The sequence below is a fragment of the Ctenopharyngodon idella genome, chromosome 3 (assembly GCF_019924925.1).
Source record: "Ctenopharyngodon idella isolate HZGC_01 chromosome 3, HZGC01, whole genome shotgun sequence".
NCBI classification, from domain to species: domain Eukaryota; kingdom Metazoa; phylum Chordata; class Actinopteri; order Cypriniformes; family Xenocyprididae; genus Ctenopharyngodon; species Ctenopharyngodon idella.
The window spans coordinates 7814130-7837771 of record NC_067222.1 but is presented as its reverse complement, the minus strand read 5'-3'; the positions used below and the strand labels follow the sequence as shown (position 1 = coordinate 7837771).

General features: G+C 39.5%; 1 protein-coding gene across 1 annotated transcript; it reads right to left on the bottom strand.

The window, feature by feature from the left end:
• Positions 1-7495: 7495 nt before the first annotated feature.
• Positions 7496-22410, bottom strand: LOC127510183 (interferon-induced very large GTPase 1-like). The gene is made up of 6 exons (XM_051889748.1): positions 22263-22410; positions 19896-20498; positions 18953-19032; positions 9137-11559; positions 7817-9019; positions 7496-7499 (listed from the first exon to the last, which is right to left on the bottom strand). The coding sequence occupies exons 1-6, from the start codon at positions 22408-22410 to the stop codon at positions 7496-7498; spliced, it is 4461 nt and encodes a 1486-aa protein (XP_051745708.1).
• Positions 22411-23642: the final 1232 nt, after the last annotated feature.

Here is a 23642-nt window from a genome sequence, read left to right as displayed (position 1 = left end):
ACGCCAGTCATTGTGAGGAACAAGTTAACTCTTGGTGGCATGCTCGATAGTGGTTCAATGGCTTGTACAATGAGTGAAAGTGCAGAGGCCAAACTCCTCGATGCTGGTGTGTTAAAAAAAGAGAATGAGTCCAATTTTGATGTAGTTCTGATAGGCTGTGGCGGCAGTCGAGTAAAGCCTAAATCTGCTTATGATGTTGAAATGGAAGTATATGGCTGTAAGATCATTGTGCCTACTCTGGTTGTTCATGGCCAACTGGATGACCTTATAATAGGGACAAATGTAATCAAACATGTGATCCATCAGTCTAAATGTTGTCCTGGTTGACAAGATTCCTAGCATAAACACATTCAGAATTCGTAATACTGTCACTGGACAGGAAAAAGTAGTTCACCGCAATTTGCTGTTATTGGCCAACTTTCTTCCTGTGACAGATGCTTGCTGTAATGATTCAACATCTTTGCCTTTTTCGAGTGGTGTCGAAGCTGATAGTCCCTCATCAACCTCTGAGAATGCCTCTTTGCATAATTTTAACCCATGCTTCACACAGGATGGGTATAGAGTTTCTGAGGGTAACTGTTCAAATGAGACCGTTCATGCAGGTTCTTATGTTGACACCAATAAAACAGCTGTTGATGACTCTGCTAGTATTGCCCCCAATCCGACTGAATCTGTGCCTATAATGGATGAAACGGATATCTGTGAACACACCGAGGCAACTTCTTCAGATTCTTGTGTCAAAGACTGTACCTATAGGACTCTAGAATGGGTCTCTCAGTTGCCTGATGATAGCTCTGACCGGGCTGATCCTGGTCTACAGAGTGAAGTGTCTTATCCTGTAAGTGCAAACAATGATTCTCTTGCGGTGGATGCAATGGCAGGTGGATCTACCACTCTTCCAGAACAGCCTTCTGTTACTTTAACACTGCCAGACCAGCAATGTGATGTGAGCAGTAGTCAGTCTGTTCAAGAGCGAGTCAATGATGATGTTCCAAGTGGATTTGCTCAAGTGACATCCCGATTCGGATATGTTATTAATCCTGTAAACAGACTGATATATACCATGTCCAGACAAGATGTAAGCTACGACCCTTAAAGTTATGTTAAAACCATTTGTAGGTCAGTTGTTCAAGCTCTTCGTGAATAGTGTGTTATTTGCTGACAAGATTTATTGTTTGAGGATGTTTTGATTCTGTATTCTGTCCTTGATTTCTTTTTTTTTTCTTCTCAATTATTGCAAGACAATGTACGCACTTGAATAATATGTGACAGAGTGGTGGGGTGTAAAATGGGCACCCTACAGCCAGAGACTCTGGCGCCAGTCTTTTCCCATTCCATCCTTATGGGATACTTTGATAGTTGGCAGTCCTTTTCTAGCACCCTGTCTTATGTCTTGGTAAACCTTTGTGTGTATTTTTTTTTTTCTGAGATTTATAGAATTTTGGTGAAATTCCGCAGGGGTGAATGTAACAGGGTTAAAAATGTTACTGTAAAATGTTATGACTTTCACCAAAATTACTGTGTTTTTGTTCCTTTATTAATTGTTTGGAGACCCCTTGTGGCGACATTAAGTAATTAGTGGGTCATTTGTCTTGCTTGTGAAACCACGCCCCCACCCCCAGCAGAGAAGTTTATCTGATGCTGAGAGGTGGTAGGTAAAATGTGCTCCGTTGAAATGAGTTTTCTTTGCAACTTAGTACTTGCTAACTTCACAAATAATATTAAGATTGAAGTTCAGTGATGTTGTGAAACAAGATGTTAAGTGACTGTGATTGTATTTGATGAACTTTGTAGAGTTTAGATGCAATTTGCTCACCATGTGCGTTGCATGGCTGACACCATCTTTTTGAATCAAACACGGGTGAATCTCTCATTTCTTTTGCTCTTTTAGATGCATATGAGTGTAAATGCCCATTGTCACCAGAGGATATATGTTTCTCCTTGTTGTGTGACAGGTATGTTTATTTGATTGAATCTTGACTGTTAAAACTGTTCTATTGAGACAGATGCGCGCTGTGTCGCGTTCAGGTGTTTGTCTAAAGCAACAGCAGAGAAGTTTATCCGATTCTGAGAGGTGATGCATATGAGTGTAAATGCCCACTGTCGCCAGAGGATATATGTTTCTCCTTATTGTGTTACAGTAAACAACGCATGAAACGCAGTTCTCCGTGTCCGCCTGTGATTTATGTGCTGTCGGATAAGAAGCGTTACACATATCCTTAGCAAGTGTCATTGTCACCTCACTCTGACCATACCACATTAATTTGGTCACAGCGCCACCTATTGGTCATAAGAGATAAACCAGTAAATCTTTATTATTGACTATATATATCATTTTTCAGCTCTTTTGCCTAAAATGATATTCATAGGTCTTTAATTGCTCACGGTTGCAGTTGGTCTGAGTTACGATCATCGACACAATCCTCGTCAGAAAGGCAAAGGGGGAAGTGTTGCTGTAATTTATAGTAATATCTTCAGTATTGCTCAAAAGTCTTTCAAATATAATTCCTTCGAAGTGGTGGTGCTTTATGTAACGTTATGTAAGTTGAAATTTGTGCTGGCTACTTTATACAGGCCACCAGGGCACCATACAGACTTTATCAAAGAATTTGCTGATTTTCTATCGGAGTTAGTACTAGCTGGGGATAAAGTCCTTGTTGTTGGTGATTTTAATATCCATGTAGATAATGATAAGGATGCAGTGGGACTGGCATTTATAGACATTCTAAACTCTATTGGAGTTAGACAACACGTGTCAGGACCCACTCATTGTCCTAATCATACTTTAGATCTAATATTGTCACATGGAAATGATATCGATGCCGTTGAATTTCTGCAGCAGACTGATGACATCTCAGATCATTTAGTCTTGTGTATACTACATTTAGCAAACCCTGCCATAAATATGGTAGAACCATCAACTCTACCACTAAAGATTGCTTTATGTAACCCATTTGCCCTAATTGAATTCTGAACTGAAAATTAATTGTAATAAGTGTAACGTGAATATTCCTATGTCACTGCATTTAAATGAAATCAATTATTTCTTGTTCAATACAGTCAAATCTTGCTCTTACCAAAAACCTTGAACATCTGAATTTGTTCACTCTTGTTGCACCATCTCTCTCTGTGGACAAACCTAGTCTTCTGAGCAAATTAGTCCAGTTGTTGAGTCAACATAAAATTTACATCTCAGGTGTGGGTTACATTTATAAGTTTTCCTGATCAGTTTCATCGCCTTAGCATACCAGATAGCTTAGAAGACTTTGATGTTGCAACAGAAACTATGTCTTTTCCAGCACATTAGACTCAGTTGCTTCTCTGCACTTAAAGAAGATTAAGAAAACTAATCCAATAGCGTTGTACAACGAGCACACTCAGGCCCTTAAGAGAGCTGCCAGAAAAATGGAGCGCAGCTGGAAGAAAACAAAACTAGAAGTTTTTCGCATTTTATGGAGAGAGAGAATGATTGAGTACAGAAAGGTCTTAAAAACTGCTAGATCTGCTTATTTTTCAAATATTTTAGAAGAAAATAAATGCAACCCTAGGTATTTATTTGATAGAGTGGCTAAATTAATGAGAAATTCAGAGCTTCAGCTTCTGATGTTTCCAAACAGCACAGCAGTAATGACTTTACTTGCAAGATTGACAATATTGGAGAGAAAATTATAACCATGTAACTGTCTACTACAGTATCGTGTCAGACAGTGCACTGTAGTGTCCCTGAGGGAAAATTCCATTAATTCCTTGTTTTAGGACAGGAAGAATTGTCTAAAATTGTTAAATCATCAAAATCAACAACATGTATGTTAGACCCTATACCAACTAAGCTATTGAAAGAGATGTTTCCAGAGGTCATAGATCCTCTTCTTAATATTGTTAATTCATCTTTATCACTAGGATACGTACCGAAAACTTTTAAGCTGGCTATTATTAAACCTCTTATTAAAAAAACACAACTTGATCCTAGAGAATTAGTCAATTACAGTCCAATCTCGAATCTACCTTTTCTGTCAAAAATACTAGAAAAGGCAGTATCATCGCAGCTACGTTCCTTCTTGGAAAGAAATGGTATCTGTGAAGATTTCCAGTCAGGATTTAGACCATACCATAGTACTGAGACTGCTCTCATTAGAGTTACAAATGATTTGCTCTTATCATCAGATCGTGGTTGTATCTCTCTATTAGTGTTACTAGATCTCAGTGCTGCTTTTGACACTATCGACCACAATATTCTTTTGAATAGACTTGAAAATTATGTTGGCATTAGTAGAATTGCATTGGCATGGTTCAAATCTTACTTAACGTTATCAGTTTGTAGTAGTAAACAAAGAGATGTCATATCGATCACAAGTTCAATATGGAGTACCGCAAGGCTCAGTACTAGGACCATTGCTTTTCACTCTGTACATGCTACCCTTGGGAGATATCATTAGGAAGCATGGTGTTAGTTTTCACTGTTACGCTGGTGATACTCAGCCCTATATTTCTTTGAGCCCTGACAAAACTTACCAATTCACAAAATTAACGGAATGCATAGCTGATATAAAAAATTTGATGACCAGTAATTTCTTACTACTAATTTCAGAAAAAAAACAGATTCTAATTTTTGACTCAAAAACTTCTTCACGTAATAACCTAGAATACTGTCTAACACTTGATGGCTGCTCTGTTAAGTCTTTGTCGTCAGTTGGGAACCTGGGTGTGCTGTTTGATACCGATCTTTCATTTGAAAGCCATGTTTCTAGCATCTGTAAAACCACGTTTTTCTTTCTATATCTTAAAAATATATCTAAACTACGACATAAACTCTTAATGACAAATGCGGAACAGTTAGTTCATGCATTCATGACCTCAAGGCTAGATTACTGTAACGCTCTACTGGGTGGTTGTTCCGCTCGCCTGTTAGACAAACTATAGCTCGTCCAAAACACAGCAGCTAGATTTCTTACTAGAACCAGGAAGTATGACCATATTAGCCAGGTTCTGTCAACACTGCATTGGCTCCCTATTAAACATCATATAGATTTTAAAATCTTGCTACTTACCTACAAAGCACTAAATGGTTTAGCTCCCCAGTACCTGAGCGAGCTCTTAATGCATTGTAGTTCTTCACGTCTATTGCGATCTCAGAATTCAGGCCAGTTGATCATACCTAGAATATCAAAATCAACTGCAGGCGGCAGATCCTTTTCCTATTTAGCACCTAAACTTTGGAACAGTCTTCCTATCACTGTTCAGGAAGCAGACACGCTCTGTCAGATTAAATCTAGACTAAAAACACATCCGTTTAAACTTGCATACACAGAACACATTATCTACTTCTATAATTCAAATGATGTAAATTGTTAGGCTGCATAGATTAGGTCAGCCAGAACCGGGAACACTTCCCATAACACCTGATGTACTCGCTACATCATAAGAAGAATGGCGTCTACACTAATATTAGTCTCTCTCTGTTTATCCTGAGGTTTGCCGCAGCCTGCCAGATCCCGGCCGTATCCAGATGAGATGAAGGACCTGCGCCTAGACATGACGATAACACAGCCCTGACATTTCAACTAAATTATCCCCGTGAAGGCCTCCTTCCCTTTCCTTTCCTTCTGTATAAATAAAACGTTATCAAAATTATTCCAGTTCGCATAGATCTGCGGACACAACTAATTTTTCTGTATTATGCAGACCAGACAAGTAATATGGCAAATATCACTTTTTTTAAAAAAAAAAAAGACCAAGCTTCTGCGCACATACATACTCAAACAAGCAAACCTATAGACTAAACACGTAAATGAACGGCCAGAATTTTTTTCAGTAGGAAAGGTGTCATTTAAGTGGCCCCTAAAGTAATAGTTAACAATTTTTACAACGGAGGTGATTCAATCAAAAACCAACTTTAGCTCGATAATAATTTTCCTATTGTCACTGTGAAGCTGCTTTGAAACAATATGTATTGTGAAAAGAGCTATATAAATGAAGATGACTTGACTTGACTTGACTTGATACTCTAACATGGGTGATTTCATATGTATTTGGACACTAGTGTGTGGATTGAGTTTGCTGCCTGGCCCCCACAGGCAATTTACATTTCAATACAGGAAAGCTTGAAAGGCTAATTTATCACAGGTGAGGAACAGGCCAAAAGTGCTCACACTACCAATACTGTTACAACAAATGACAAAGAATCTGTGAAACTTCTCATCAAAACTAGTGAAGATGCTAGGATTAACCCTGGCAAATTAAATTACGCTTGTTTTTTTTTTTTTTGTTTTTTTTTACAATTGCTAGGATGCATTTCTCAATACTTAAGTCATTTTTACAAAACTTTTTACACAGTTCTCCTAAACAAAACACAAAAACTACCAATTCTTCCAAACACGCTTTGTCACTCATTAAACAAAAAACACAAACAACAGACAGCATTACACAATGTTTTCTTTTGTAAAATTTCTTTACAAAACAAGAATGACACTCTACTCTTCATAATTCACTGTACTTTGTTACATGGTCCATATTTACTATAGAAAAAGCAGTTGTATAAACCACTTTAATGCAGTCATTTGACTGTTAAAACAGACATGTAGATCTTCTTTATCAATGCAGGAATGTTTTCTGAAAACACCTGTAGCTGCTGAAAAAACAAAAGTCAAGGGTCAAGGGCCCAAATAAAGCAAATGCTTATCACTTTGATGGTGACCTCAAAAAAAGGTCCTTTTCAACCAAACACCGAAATCTAAATCTCTGTTATTTCTCAATAAGAACTTAAGTAGATATGTGACAGAAAGAAAGTCAATCTGGTTAGTAAGAAGTGAAGCTGGTAATGCTGTTTGTGGAGTTGTTTAATCCTCCTCTGCTGAGATCCTTCTTTTAAGAGGCAATAACTTTATTTATCATGCACTTTCGGCTTCACAACTTTGCAGATCATTTACATTCGCAGACAGCTACATTACAGACTGCATGAAAGGTGATATTTGAAAAGGCATAATAGGCGCACTTTAAGGTGTTTAATCAGTATTCATTTACAGAACATTTCACACAGTACAGTAGTAAACATAGTATTTAACATAGTTAAATTTATTTAGGTGATATTAGTTAACAGATGTAAAGTACTAAAACTAAAATAAAACCAACTAAACTACATCTTTAAACTTTTCTCTGGTGTATCCTGAGGTGTAGATGATTTCATCCTCAATGAAGTTAGGAATAAAAGGTAATTTTTATTTTATTATACTGTGTTCTGTAAAACAAAAGCTTAAAATAAACTTATTTTACTTAAATGTATTTATCCAAACTGTCAAATGCGTCCTGTTTTGAGTATTTTCTCCATTCATCAGGGATTTTACCATTCCCCTCAAATGTTTTATTGTAGTGCTTTTCAAGATCTTTCTGGAATCTGCAGACAAACCACTTCCAGTAGGGAAGATCAGAAAGATCAGGAGTGATACTCCAGTCTGAATAAACTCCTTCTGCTGTTCTGTAATCTCTCCAAAGGACTTTATCATCTGAATCATTGAGATAAAAATATAGAGTGGTGTTTGCTACTGCTGATGTGCAGATATGAGTAGACAGGTTAGATGTATTTATGTAATGCACCCCATTCAGTCCAATACTACGATGGAAAGGAGCACGGTGATCTCCATCATGGTTTTCTATAGTGTTAGTGCAGGTTGCTCCACAGAATGGGCACTGAACCCAACAGCACTGACAGAAGTGACCAATCAGTATCTCATCTGGCCTGAACTTATAGTCCAGATTTCCTGGAAATGTCTTTGTGTTGAATCTACTTCTGATATCAGACATTATAGCAGGAAGTTCTTGCCTTATTACATCATTTAGGAGGTTGAAATCATCAACATCATCATGTTTCACCCCACTGAGGTCTTTTTCAGAGAAGATCAGCACATCTGAGAGCTGCTGTGTGAAACTCTTCAACCACAAACCAACATCTCCTCTGTTTACTTGAACATGTTCAGTAGATTTATGTGCTGCTTCCATGATCTTCTGCTGTAGGAGTTTAATGTTCTCCTTCATCTTGGGTAAAACACTGACACTGAACTTATCAGTGATGTACCGACTGACTTCATCTCTAATGAAACTCTTAAAGTGATCACTTGGTTTATGAATGTAGTTCATGTATTTGTCAAAATCCTCCTCTTCTGCCAGTGTCTTCAGGATGTGTTTCTCCAGATTTGATCTGTTTCCATTCAGTGATTCACAGTTTGATCTCATTTCATCTGCCAGATCTCTGGCAGTCTTCTTGTAGACACTCTGCTCAATGGGCTCTTTCAGTTTCTGACAGATGATCTCACAAAAAATGGCAGCTGATGTTGCTCCATTACAGTATTTCTGGAAAATACTGTAGTACTCTTCTCTCTTCTTCTTAACATATATGACAGGATCATTGGCTTCTCTAAACTTTCTGTGCTGGTCAGTGATCATCTTGTTTGCTGTCTTACACATATACATTTCCCAAAGCAAATCAAACTCTTTTTTCAGTGTTTCTTCATCATTTGTTTTGTCTTTAAAATTTAGGGCAAGTTCTTTGCTCTTTTCATAAAGAGTGTTTTCATGATGTGTCCTCTGATCATCAGTCTTCTTCTTCAGGTCTCGCTGCTGATGAATCTCATTTAATTTCCTTTTTGTCTCTTTTATAAAGTTTTCCTGAACATCTTTGATTTTGTTTTCAAATGATGTTTTCCACTGAATCAGTATATCTGCATCTGGGTCTTTCTCAAAGAATTCAGACATTGCTTTCTCCACTTCTTCACTTGTCTTCTTTAGTTCTCTTTGAAGATCAGTTTCCTCAACCTCATGAATTGCTTCATTTTCTATTTTGTTGTGTAGTTTGTTCTTAGTTTCCACCATGGCACTGTGAAGACTCCAGGACCACTTGTTGTATTCAGTCTCCAGTTTCCTATAGGCTAAAATCTCCAGCGAATTTATGAAGCTGATGACGAATCCTTCATTCAGTAAAGCGTCCCAGAGATCTTTAATGCGGTCTTTTAAGTCTTTCAGCATCATTCTATGTGATTTTGAGGCATGAAACATAATAGTTTTCTTTAATTGTTGAGTATTCTCACAGTAGTTTGGGTTTGGTGGTGCCATGGGTGGGCTGCCCTCCCAAAGCTGAGCAAAATACTTCACATCATTCTGAACATCAAATGCAATGACATCAGTGAAGCGTTCTGCATCACAGTCTTCATCTTTAGCAGCAAGTTTTGTCAACTCATCCAGTTTCTCCTGCAGTCGTCTCCTTCCCTCCTTATTTTTTTCTTCAGCTGTGATATCTGTAATGTTCTGATGCACAAACACACAGCTGGGATTCAGTCTGACCTTTTTCATCCTCATGAAGGCGTGAACGACAGACTGAAGAATGTCCTGCATCTCAGATGGGTTTTCTCCAAAGATGTTGACCAATGTCAAATTTCCAATTCCAACAACAAATGTGGCCAATTCATTGTCATGATGTCTTGTTGATCTTCCAGCCAGTTCTAGTGCACAAAGACCTTCAGTATCAACAACAATAATATAGTCAAAGTTCATCTGTGTTTTCATCTCGTCTGACACTTTGACCAGCTGCATGAAAGCTCCTCTGGTGCACCTGCCAGCACCGACGGCAAACTGGAGACCAAACATGACATTCAGCATGGTGGATTTCCCAGAGCTCTGAATCCCTAAAACTGACAGCACAAAGACTCTTTGGTCTCCCAGTTTCTGGATGAGTTCATCTAGAACAGCAGAGATCCAGATCACAGGAACATGAGCAGCATCTCCATCCATCAGCTCCAGTGGAAATCCAGAGATCATCATCTCTGCTGCAAGACTCGGAAGAGAAGTGAAGTGAACCTGCAGATCTTTCTTGTTCTTCTTCACAGATGAACATGATTCATAGATCTGACCGATCTCCCTCATGATGTGCTCCAAACCGAAGGTTGCTGCTTGAAGTTCTTCAGATACTTTCTCAAGTTCTGTTTGTTCAGCTTTGAGTTTTTCAGATTTATCATGATTCCCTTTCAGTTTTATAACTGCTGACCACTTTTCATCATATTTGTGATGAAGAACAGAAATATGCTTTGAGGTACATTCATCCAGGAAGATTCCAAGCCATTTAAGAAAATACATCTTATTCTCAGCCTGCAAGTGTATTTCCTCAATAAACAACTGTATAAATGTATTTATGTTAACTGCATGCTGCTGCTCACGTATTTTCTTTAAATTGACTTGTTTTTGACTTATATCAATTTCTAGTTCATCAGATCGAGGTCGATGTAGTTCTTTGTTGTTCTGACTCCACAGCTGCCACAGTTTACCCTGATGGGGCAGAAATGATTCTTTGATTTCTGTCAGATGTTTCTTATCCAATATACTCATCATCTTCTGTGCTGCTTCTTTTCCTCTCCTGCAGTCATCATCATCTTCCTCATCTACTCTGATGTCTGAGTGTTTGGACACATCTTCAAGTCTGAAAGTGGATGATGATTCTGAGAGACAATCATTTATAGCTCTTCTGAGGTTTTCAGATACATCTGACTGGTTTCTGTCTTTCAAACCAATTTTAAATTTCCCTTTCTTCATCTGAACTACAGTAGATTCATCTTCAGTAAAAAGACAAATGAGTGGCTTTCTGTCCTTGTACAGGTTTTGGATTATTGCTGCACTTCTGTCTCTCCTCTGAAGTTGTGGTAGAAGAACAACATTGACTGAGGCCATTTCAGTGAGGATCTGTAGCTGTTTCTCATGGTTTCCTGCATCACCATGTAGATTACAGAATGCAATGCAGTCAGTGAATTTATCATCATATGATCCAGAGGGGCAGAACCAGGCGATCTCCACCACTCCATCCATCAGGACTCTGGTTCTGCTGCTGCCTGGGCAGTGCCTGTGGAAAAACGTGTTGTGTTTCTCATTGATCAGACTGTTCATCAGCTGAGACTTGGATGAAGACACAGAGCCAAACCTGAAGAAAGACACCATTGGAGTTTCTGCCTTGTAGATCGGCAGGGTTTGACTGATGGCTTCATTGTTGGTGTTTCTGATCTTCCAGCTCTTGTTGATTTGTCTGAATGTCCAGAGAGGAAACTCAATCTGTTGTGTGAATGAATCAGGAACAAGCAGAGGCAGAGCGTACTGACACTGGGACAGTTTAGTGACCATCAGCTGCTTCAGGAAACCATCAGCACAATGAAACATGGCCATCTGGACATCCATCGGGTTCATTCGCTCAGATTGGTTTGTTCCTTTGTTAGACAAAGACATTGCTTTGAATATATCACCCTCTTCATCAGATGAGTCATTGTCTCTTTGTTTTGTATAATTTTCTTTGTTGGTCTCTTTAGTTTTTATGTATCTTGCTCTGTAGTTCATCATCAGTAGTTTTTGTATGAAAGTCTGAATCAGCTCCTCTTCAGCACAAGACTCATGGGACTGTAATGAGTGTGCAGATATCTGAAGAACATCTGAAGCTTTCAGTTTATTTTGATGATTGTAAAGATGAAGTCTGTGTAGGAGTGGTTTTGACCTTGTAATCGTTTCTTTGTTTGTTCTAAACTCGTTTGCTGGTGCCTGAGAAAGAAAAAGACATTATTTGTTTATATAAAATTCCTTTTTGTGCAAGTTATACCAAGTTGTACCATTCATACCAAGAACAACAACTAACTAAATTAGCATCCACACCAATGGACTATTCTAAGCGCATGCTGCAGTTTTGTTGTCTGCCACTTTAAATGCTCAAGCTCATTAAAATTATGGATTCTGATTGGCTGTCAATGGATCTCAGTCATTAAGCGTGTATGCACAAATTTGTGCGTGAAGTCTGCGTACAAACTTTTTAATGAACAAATCACAATTTTAATTTTAATTTTAACCAATAAAAAATGACTGCAGCTAGACGAAACTGTATGTTTGAGTTGTTGTAACTGAAAGTAACTTGCACTGACATCTTAAAATATGTCAGTGTTATTGTTTTGTCTCAAGATGCACACCAGTAATGTTTTTTTTTTTCTAGGGTATGTTTATAGAAGCTACTTAAATGTCCTAAATGAACTAAGGCCTAATCCCATATTAGTCTAAGCCTTGTCTGTGAAACCGGGCCATAGTGTCCTCATGGCTCTACTCTGGCTCAGATATTACGTGTGCGCACTTGGTTGATCATCTTCCCGCAGTGGGAACATGACTCATCCACAAAAGCCCCCTCAGCATGCCTAACGCCTAGAGACATGAGACAGTGATCGTGACTGTCAGATGGAGCCAGGAAACGAGCGCATCCAGAAACACACTGGTGGAATGACATCTTTAGAATGATACAACGTAACACACCTGTAAGCTATTTTAGGGAAATAAGCTCTCTCTGGTGCTGAAGAGCACAGGGGGTTGATGGCTGTGGCATAACAAACAGGAAATATAGCTGCAAGCAGCGATGATGGGCACAAGTCCGGTGGCACCGCCACCCCGGTGGCCTCAGAGCAACTGCACACGGTGGGCAATGGGCATTTAAAATGGTTAAACATAAAAGGTCTATGTGAAATTCAGACCACATTTACTGCAGCAGCTGGTGCCAATATGATCAGAAACCACAAAAGCCAATTTTGAAGAGTGTGTGCCAATTTTCAAGAGTTTTTGAGCATGTTAAGGCCCCCAAAAAGCCCCGGAAGTTTGAAGAAAAAAAAAAAGAAAAAAATAAATATAGCTGCAAGCAGCAATGGCGGGCCCAAGCCCGGTGGCATCGCCACCCTGGTGGCTTGAGGGCAACTGTGCACAGCGGGCAATAGGCATTTAAAACGGTTAAACATCAAAGGACTATGTCAAATTCACTCTACATTTACTGCACTATAAGGTGGCGCTATAGAGCCCCTCCTCCCCGCCCGTTTCTAAGGCTTTGCCCATGTCTACTGGATAACAATCCTGATGTGTGTGTGGAGTTTCATACAATTTGAAGCATGCTAAGAGTCTCAAAAGCATCCAAAATGAATATTAAAGTTTGATGCGTTGCCATGGCAACAGTGTTTGAGATATCACGATTCTTTTGAAAGGTTTACATCTGCCATGTTTTGTCATTTTGTCGTTTTGTCATTATGTTTTGTCATTATTCTAGTATTCTAAAAATACTAGAAAAGGCAGTATCATCACAGCTATGTTCCTTTTTAGAAAGAAATGGTATCTGTGAGGATTTCCAGTCAGAATTTAGACCATACCATAGTACTGAGACTGCTCTCATTAGAGTTACTAATGATTTGCTCTTATCATCAGATCGTGGTTGTATCTCTCTATTAGTGTTACTGGATCTTAGTGCAGCATTTGACACAATATTCTTTTAAATAGACTCGAAAATTATGTTGGCATTAGTGGAATTGCATTGTCATGGTTCAAATCATACTTATCTGACCGTTATCAGTTTGTAGTAGTAAACGAAGACATGTCATATCGATCACAAGTTCAATATAGAGTACCACAAGGCTCAGTACTAGGACCGTTACTGTTCACTCTGTACATGCTACCCTTGGGAGATATCATTAGGAAGCATGGCGTTAGTTTTCACTGTTACGCTGATGATACTCAGCTCTATATTTCTTTGCGCCCTGACGAAACTTACCAATTCACAAAATTAACGGAATGCATAGCTGATATAAAAAATTGGATGACCAGTAATTTCCTACAACTAAATTCAGAAAAAACAGAGATTCTAATTTTTGGACCAAAAACTTCTTCACGTAATAACCTAGAATATTGTCTAACACTTGATGGCTGCTCTGTTAAGTCTTCGTCGTCAGTTAGGAACCTGGGTGTGCTCTTTGATACCAATCTTTCATTTGAAGGCCATGTTACTAGCATCTGTAAAACCGCATTCTTCCATCTTAAAAATATATCTAAACTACGACATATGCTCTCAATGAAAAATGCAGAACAGTTAGTTCATGCGTTCATGACCTCAAGGCTAGATTACTGTAACGCTCTACTGGGTGGTTGTTCTGCTCGCCTGATAAATAAACTACAGCTCGTACAAAATGCAGCAGCTAGAGTTCTTACTAGAACCAGGAAGTATGACCATATTAGCCCAGTTCTGTCAACACTGCATTGGCTTCCTGTTAAACATCGTATAGATTTTAAAATCTTGCTAATTACTTACAAAGCACTAAATGGTTTAGCTCCCCAGTACCTGAGCGAGCTCCTAATTCATTATAGTCCTTCACGTCTATTGCGATCTCAGAATTCAGGCCAGCTGATAATACCTAGAATATCAAAATCAACTGCAGGTGGTAGATCCTTCTCCTATTTGGCACCTAAACTCTGGAACAATCTTCCTAGCATTGTTCGGGAAGCAGACACACTCTGTCAGTTTAAATCTAGACTAAAAACGCATCTCTTTAACCTGGCATACACATAACACATTACCAATTTATATTTCCAAATCCGTTAAAGGATTATTAGGCTGCATAAATTAGGTCAGCCGGAACCGGGAACACTTCCTATAACACCTGATGTACTCGTTACATCAGAAGAAGAATGGCATCTACGCTAATATTAGTCTTTCTGTTTATCCCGAGGTTCACCGTAGTCAACCGGATCCGGGCTGTATCCAGGTGAGACCAAGGACCTGCACCTTGACACGACCACAACGCAGCCCTGAAGTATCAGCAGAGATTGAGTCAACTAGATCATCCCCTGTGAAGGCCTCATCGACACGACAGCCACGACACAGTTCCTCAACAACCGTCCATACCGGCGTGATGAATACGATCCTCAATTGGATGGAACTGAAATAAATACTTTTAATGTTGTGATCCTATTGGACTTATGATAGCAACCTGAATTGTAACAAAGCACTGTTGGCCAGAGGAGAACTGGCACCCCGACTAAGCCTGGTTTCTCCCAAGGTTTTTTTTCTCCATTTTAACACCAATTTGCCACTTGTCTGCCACCTGATGTCACCTGATGGAGTTTGGGTTCCTTGCCGCTGTCGCCTCTGGCTTGCTTAGTTGGGGACACTTGACTTGACATTTGATATTCAACAGTGCTTTTGATCTGCCTGCATTGACACTATTCTTTAAGAGCTGCTGTGCAGCCAAACAATGTACCAGTTATCAATGTAAAGCTGCTTTGACACAATCTACATGGTAAAAAGCGCTATATAAATAAAGGTGACTTGACTTGACTTGATGAAGTTTAAAGCAAATCAGGTAAAAATAAGAGGGTGATCTCAAAGCATATTGAAAACGATACACTTCCTGCTGCCAGTTGGTGGCACTATAACTTTGACTCAAAATAGTCACATCCACGTGATCAGTCTTGTACAATGAACACACAGCCGAAGTTTCATCAAAATCAATTAATGTATGCAGAAGTTATAACACTTCCTGTTTCCCTTTTCTCACCATAAATTCGCTGCCTCGCCATGGCCAAACCGTTTGAGATATCAAAAATCCGCTGGCAATTTAGCATCATCAATGTCTTGACTTCATGCTGACTGAGTTTGGTGGTGATCGGATTAATCACCTAGGAGGAGTATATTAAATTCCAGAGCATGCGTTTTTCAAATAACCCGTAATAGCCGACTTCCTGTTGAGCCGGCGTATAACTTAAAGCACGAAAGTTGTTTGGCCCGATGACGTCTATATGTGTAAGGAGTTTCATACTAATACGCGTAAGCATGTTTGATATATGGACCACGATTTCGTACTCCATTCAAGGGGGCGCTGTCGAGCACCCCTGCCACACCCGGGTACCAGCCTCTGCAGCGTCCTAATGGCCGCAGATTCCAATGTGTGTGCCAATTTTCAAGAGTTTGAAAAGCCCCGAATGATGGAAAAAAAATAAAAATAAAATAATAATAATAATAATAATAATAATTAAAGCTGCAAGCAGCGATGAAAGGGCCCTCGTACCTGGGCTCACCGCCACCCACTGGCCTTAGGAAAACATTGAAAAGTGGGCGACATGCATGTAAGCAAGTAAATACAGGAGAATTATGGTAAAATCATTTAAAAGTGCCACTCTTCCTACTGCCAACAGGTTGCGCTTTGACCATAACTGAATATTGCAATGTAGATGTCATTAGGCCAGGACTATTATCAAACGTGTTTGGAGCAGATCGGACATTGTATGCCTGAGTTACAACAACTTCCTGTTTCGTGGCGTTAATCGCATACATTAGCACTTAGCTAAGTGTTGCATGATTTAACGTGTTTCTAGCATGTTTGGTACTTCGTGGCATATTGAAATGAGTTCCTGGGATTGAATTACAGTGTGAAGCATGCCATTTCCTGTTGCCAGCAGGTGGCGCTACGACTAACTGAATATTGTCATATAGATGTCTTTAGGCCAGGGCTCTTATCACAAATGTGAAGTTTGAGGCACATCAGACAGTATGCCTGAGTTACAACAGCTTCCTCTTTCATGGCGAAACATCAGACTTTGTCAGGCTGCCACGGACACACCCTCCAACGAAAACTCAAGATCTTTGATATTTATCATCACTAAGGTCTTAAGATTAGACAACATATGATGTTGATCTGGTTAAATCTCTGAAACCCATAACAAACAAAAATTTTCACCACTTCTGATGCGTGTGCAAAGTTTCATAAGTTTTCAAGCATGTTCAGGCCCTCAAAAATGCGATTCACTTTGGAGAAGAATAATAATAAACGGAGCCATTCCAATAGGGTCCTCGCACCATCGGTGCTCGGGCTCTAATAAACGGAGCCATTCCAATAGAGTCCTCACACCGTCGGTGCTCAGGCCCTAATAATCCTTCAAGAGGATCAAGAGGGCCCTGCGCCATTAGTGGCTTGGGCCCTAATAATAATAATCCTTAGGAGAACAATAGGCCCCTGTGCCTTAGTGGCTTGGGCCCTAATTAGTGCAGCCTGTTGTGTGCTCTCACTCTCATAGAAGCATGCAGCCTCTCTCAAGCTGAATGAACAGCAGTCTCATTTAGGGCGCTCTCTGTAAATGCTGTAAAAACAGCTGTTTGATATGATTCAAAAGAAGGCTCGTAGTAGAAAATACTCTCAGAAAGATTGTAGAGCTGTAACTGCAGAACCGCTCAGCTCTGAGGTGAAAAGCTGAATATGGAATGCATCCACTAATGCATTTTTTTCCCACGCTGTGGAGCAAGAGCATGAGATGCGGTCACATTCTGCGTCATGTCGGAACGGAACTGACGAATTGGGATCTTGCTTCAGAAACCAGTCTACTTTGAGTGTAAACTAAATGAGCCAATGCACATTGGCTTGCAGATTTTGCATCTCGTGTTCTACGAGATGCAAAATCTGCATGCCAATGTCAAGCGAGATCCGAATTCGTCAGTTCAGTTCCGACATGACGCCATATGTGACCGACTGAAAGGGAAAGGTGTTTATTGTTTTTGAACTGGTATTGAGAATGGCACACTTTGCGTTGCTTGAGGATCTGACGGGAACGCATCTGCAGAGAGCGGCATGTGTTTTACGAAAGTGATGAAAGACTGTAAAGAAAAGGTTGTGTGTAAAGCCCTTAAATGGATATTAGGGCTGGGTATTGACACAATTTTTACGATTTGATTCGATTTCTATTCACATGCTTGCGATTCGATCACAATTACGATTTTAATTCAATTCAATTCAATATCAATTATTTTGGATGTAGTATTTCAGTTACAGTACATGGCAAAAAAAAATCGTGACAAAAAAAATTGAGGAAAAAAATCTCTCAACTAATGCTGTAAACTACACATGGAAGTCAGTTGGTACTACTATAATAATATTGAAGGTTAAATTAACTTATTTATATACAAACATTTAAATTACACTCAATGATGTTTTTATTATAAATAAAGTTTAGAATTACATAATCATATTTCTACTCCAATTTGTTTTTTTTTTAAATATAAACATTTAAATCACGGCTGTCATAACTGATTTATCCAAACATACATTAAATATTTAAGAACATTAAAAATGACAATGAATATGTAACGGTGCATAGCTATATTTATCAGAATGTTGCTTTCTAGAGTACACTTTTCTAGCTGACTAATGTGTTCATGGTCACTGAATATGTTTTTCTGAGGTAAATGTGACGTTACGTGACATTGTTTACAAGCTGATTTATTGACGTCTTTCCGAGGTTGAAACACTGATTGAGCGATTACACGAGACATGATACGGATTTCGGTAAGTTGTAGTTTTGCTCAGAGCTGCCGCTTCTCTTTAACTGAGGTGCTACAGCAATCTGTCATGTCACATTAAACAGCACCAAAACGGTATTTATTTTTTCAAATCTCATAATAAGATGGACGTCATTTGAAATGTGAGACTTTGCTTCATATTGTCAAAAGTAACAAAGCACAAAGATTATTGCGATTTATTGGATTGGGGGCGCGCTATGTTCTGTTCATTCATCAACTGAAAACAGACTAGACTAATTGATTCTTGGGATTTAAGAATCGATATCGGTTTGTAAAAATGAGAATCGATTAAAATCGAGAAATCAGTATTTTTTTACCCAGCCCTAATGGATATGGTTTGACCATGTTTTATACAAATGACTAACCTTGTGCACGGAGCTACTCATTTAATATATTTCTCATTTAGGCAATTTTTTGTGAGAAGTCCTGCTGTGTGTACAAATATGAAATAATCCACATAATTATTACCGAATGAGACCAAATGTTTTTATGGTCCATCAGTTGGAAAAAAACACTGAAAGTGATTCTAGCGATATCATTCCTCTGTGTCTTTATTGTTATAGTTGTGGTGTGGACACCACTGTTCTCTTAGAATTTGAGCAATTATTAAAACTTTGTGGTTATAGTTATCATTCTCATTTGCCTCACTTTTATTCTCATTATAGTCATCATTTATCATATTATTAATATCTATTTATAAAAATATGTATAACTATATTTCACAAACGCAACTGTCAGAATCTGGAGAATGAAACATCAAGAAGCAAATCCTGATCAGTTAAAATGAACACACACCTCAGCTCTTACCACGCATGTTTCTTCTGTCCCTGTTGCTGTGGTGGACTCACTGCTTCCTCTCGTGATTGAGGCTTTATCTTTTAAAACATGAGAAAAATAAAAGATTTGTTTCTCAAGCCATTTAGGATATTTGTATTCTGTTTAATAGCAGTTATTGTCTGCCATGCATTCAATAGATGTAGGTTTGTCACAGATTCACAAGTTCACATTTACATATAAGTAAATAGAGTAAAGTGACGTGTATTTGGCATGCTGTCCAGGGGGAGGGCTCAGAGCTCGAAATTTTGGCACGAACCCAGAATACGGTTGTGATAAGAATAGATAGAACTATAAGTGAGGGGATGGGATGGAGAAGGGATGCTGATAAACTGTCAACAAACAGAGGTAAGTCTGCTGTAGCCTATACCTCTTGTCGTTGGTTGAGTTGCTTAACTGAATGCTCTCTACATGTGCTAATTGGGTTAATTATCTGAACCTGCTCCTCCCAAACTTTGTTAATAAAACATCATATCTAATTGTACTTATCTAGGTTTACTGTTTATTTTGAAGTCAGTATAAAGAGGATGTGATATAAGATGGGTGTGATTTGTTTAGACTCAATATTTTTTTTTTATTTATAGCTTTACTGCTTCAACATGTAATAATGTCTTCATTTCAATACATGAGATTACTCTGTGATGTATGGAGTGTTTTTTTTTTCTCTGACATTTTTTTTTGGTTACGTTTATACATAATAATAATATTAATAATAATAATGATTTTCTGTTATCTGTTATCAGAAAATATTCAACCATTTTGTGAAGCAGTTTATCACAAAACACATCTAACAACAAGCATTTATCAACAAATGTGTCTATAATATAATTAGTGGAGCTTAAATCAGAATGTTATTTTCTCTACTAAACATTGAAAATATCACTGAAGAATCTGTTTTTCTCACCACTTTCACAATCAGTCTTCTTTTGCGGCTCTTCTGTCTCTTGTATCTCTCCAGTGTAACACTGTTTATTCTCATTAAACAGAAGCTCAATCTTGTTCATCAGGCGTCTTATCTCTGACTGGTTGTTCATCATCTTGTTGCAAGTCTGATATCTTCCTCCACATTTCTCCAGCAGCTTCTCCAGAACAGGATCTTTCTTCAGATCATCTTTTATTGTGTCACACTCTTCTTCTCTCTCATAGGTGAAGAGAATCATCACAAACTGCAGAACTTTGTCACCAAACACTCTCTGAAGCCACTCAAGACCCATCTTATCAGGATCTGTAAACTGGCCCAGTCGCACAACAAAGACAAAGGCATGGATTTCACTTCTATTCTCTACTTGACCAATGAGATTATCCTCATGTTCATCCTCATGTAAGTCAATCATGTTGATCACAGAGATGTGACATTCTGATATATTCCCCTGTAAAGGAACAATCCTGGATATTTCTGCATTTTTCATATTCGTCTCTTTTTCTCCTAGTAGAAGGTTTTCATTTCCGAACTGGACAGCCGCAGAGTTTCCAAATAACACAACAGATAGATTGGGCAATAAGATATCTAGAACAAACACCAAAGAACTGCTGTTAAACAATGAAAACACGGCAATGTAAGAACAAATCTTTATACTGTTGTTTTCTTACCAAGGCTGTTGAGTGATGAATCAGATGGTTTAGGTGCTTCACTTAAATCTGCTTGATCATCAGGTTTGGAGCTGCTCCCTTCTTCTCCAAGCTGTTCATTATCCTGAAGAACACTGATAACTATTAGGATTTTTAGAGTCTAATATTATGCATAGGGCTTGACATTAACACCCATCAACCCGTCAAATGCGGGTGGATTTCAGCAGTGGCGTGTAACACAGTCACTGTTACTAGCCACTTTGGCTGGTTGAATTTTATATATAATATACATCTATACGTTTTTCATGTGTAGTCTTTAAAAAAGGCATCTGAAATAATAAACTAAGTACAATAGTGTTGTCTTTATCGATATCTGAAATGCTTCTAAAGCCTACTCATTTTCCACAGAACAGATACACAATACCAGCTGCGCTTTATCGCGCTCTCTCTCTCTCTCTATCTCTCTCAGGGAGATGACACACAAACTGTCCCTTTACTCACTTATTTCATTTGCTCCAGATCAATATTGTTGGTGCTACAGGGCTTGAATTTTGGCATGTGTCTGCATTTTGTACTAGCACCCAAAGTGCATGCACAGTATAATGGGTCCATGCGTCAGGTCTTAAAGTTACAGCAGCCCTAATATAGCCTACTGGCTGACAAATTATGGAGGTATTGGAATCATGAGATAATATTAAAAACATCTATATGGCAGTTTTCCCCATGGTATCGATGTCAAAATTGTGGCCAGTGAAAATGCTGAGTGGCTAGTAACTAACCACTAGCCACAGTGGCTGGTGGGCAAAAAAGTTAATGTCAAGCCCTGTGTTACATGTTTAGTTGGTGTCTCCCTCCTTCATTGTGTTTTTGGTTTAGGCCGTGACCTAGTTTCTCCCCAGTCAGTCTAATTAGTAATGTCATTCACCTGTGCCTTGTTAATCACTCCTCATGTGCTCTAGTATATATTCTCCCTGTGTCTTTCTGTGTCTTGGTCAATGTGTAAGTGTGTGATTGTGTTTGTATAGAGTTTTCTGAGATTCATCATTAAAGATCCTGTTTCCTGTTATTCCTCGTCTTCGTGAGCTTCATCTTATACGTTACGTGACAGAAGATCGGACCCATACCGAAGACAGCATGAACACACCTGCTGTATTACTGTTATGCCTGGAGCAGGAGCAGAAAAGACTCAAGGCCCACACCTGTGCATTTCTCTATCTGGCCCGGTGTGGGTCCTCTGGGATCTTTCGCCAAGTTTGTCGAATGGGTGCTTTCCGTTCCGACTCCAGCACCGCCAAAGACCAGTCAACCACCACCGGCAAGTAAACTGACGGAGATGTTTCATGCGCCCACCGCAGACCGAGGAGGCATGCCCACCGTGATGGATGAGCCAGGACTGAGTACAAGGTCGGATGATAACGTCGCCCTGGAGCCCACTCCATTGCAAGAATCTGACCAGGTGCGTGAGCCGGCAACATCAATCGTCGATGAGGGAATGCTTGTGGAGCTTGAGGGCTGGGAGGAAAGCCCCGCCCACAACTCCACCGCGGTGGATAAGACTTGCTGATTCTCTGGGAAATATTATAAGGATTTAAAGGACATTTTTGACGAGGACCTTACTGATTTTTGTTGTGAGGTTTTTCCTAGTCCCCCTGTATCTCCAGCTTCTTCTGATGCTCCAGCGTCCCAAGCTCAGCCCCATCACCGCTGATGTCCTTCAGGCCCTCAACATTTCCTACATGCCATGTAGAGCTTCCTAGTGTCTTCAGGCCATCTCCTCCATTCTGCACAGAGGATCCCTTGTCTCCGCCTCCAGCCTCTGTGCCCCCTGCTCCGCCACGGCCCAGAGACATGTCGGATTTGCCTTGGCTCCTCCCTCCCTCGGCTCCACCGGAATCCAACGGACATACGGCTTCTCAGGGGTCCCTCGTCTCTCCGGCTCCGCCTTGGTCAGCCGTCGACCTGCCTGCACCTTCGGCTCCATCTGGCTCCGCCTTCCCCCCAGCTCCACCTCCATCCTCTGTCCCACCAGCTCAGCCTCTGCCCTTTTGTCTTCCGCCTCCACCTCGGATGCTCGTCGCCATGGCTCTTCCTCGGTCTCCTAGACCATAAGCTACGCATCAGCTCATCGATCTTCTGGGTCTCCATCCTCGGCTGCATCTCCGTTGGTCATCCCGAGGGTGTTGTCATCCCATCTTAGACTCCGCCCTGGGGCCTCGTCTTGGCTGGTCTCTGGACCACGACCTGGCTCCTCCTGCTCCTGGTTCCTCTCTGGCTCCTCCCACTTTCCACACCACCATGGACATTTTCTTGTACCCCGGACTCTATTTTATTTTTTTATTTCGTTCCACGCCCTCCTCCAGAACCCCCGCCCTCCCTCCTCAGTTGGACTCTCTTACGGTGTGAGGACACGCCTCCCCAGGAGGGGGCGATATGTTTCATGTTTAGACGGTGTGTACGTGTGTAATTGTGTTTGTATAGAGTTTCCTAAGATTCGTCATTAAAGATCCTGTTTCCTGTTATTCCTCGTCTTCGTGAGCTTCATCCTATACGTTATGTGACACCCTGATTTTGCACAACTTCACACATATTTAGCTTGTGTTTATTGTCAGAGTTCTCTTTTTGCAGTGTCTCTGTTTTAGATCTCTGTTCTGTGTTTACCTCAGTTTTACTTACATTAGAAGTAAAAGGGTCCAATTTGTGGAGAATTTAAAAGCAGATGCAGGTAAATCTTATAATTTAATGAAAGCAAAAGCCATTAAAAAAAAAAAAAATTCTTTCTGCCAACTGCTTTTTGTTTGAGCTTAAGTGGTATTGAACCCAGAATATCCCTTTGACTGTATCATAATGAAATAAAAACAATTCAGCTATAATTCAATATAACAGCACATTTGCTTGTGCTATTGCTTAATATAATAATAATAATACTTATTATTTGAAAACAATGATTGTATTATCATTATTTTTTTAATATCAAAAATACATTTTATGGCAGTGAATCCATTCTCTTTATGTTGACTAAACATAAGTGAATACATTTTTTTTCCTCATGTTAATTTAGTGAAAAACATATCTTGTTGTAGTC

What these genes read in the sequence shown, in the direction of transcription:
- LOC127510183 (XM_051889748.1), bottom strand. Translation starts at nt 22,410, where the DNA reads ATGTCTCTGGGCCGTGGCGGAGCAGGGGGCACAGAGGCTGGAGGCGGA. An exon ending in GGGCCTGAAGGACATCAGCG is followed by an intron (nt 20,499 to 22,262) that starts GTGATGGGGCTG and finishes TGTTTGTTCTAG; the next exon opens with ATATCTTATTGCCCAATCTA. An exon ending in CATGCGTGGTAAGAGCTGAG is followed by an intron (nt 11,560 to 18,952) that starts GTGTGTGTTCAT and finishes TTTCTTTCTCAG; the next exon opens with GCACCAGCAAACGAGTTTAG.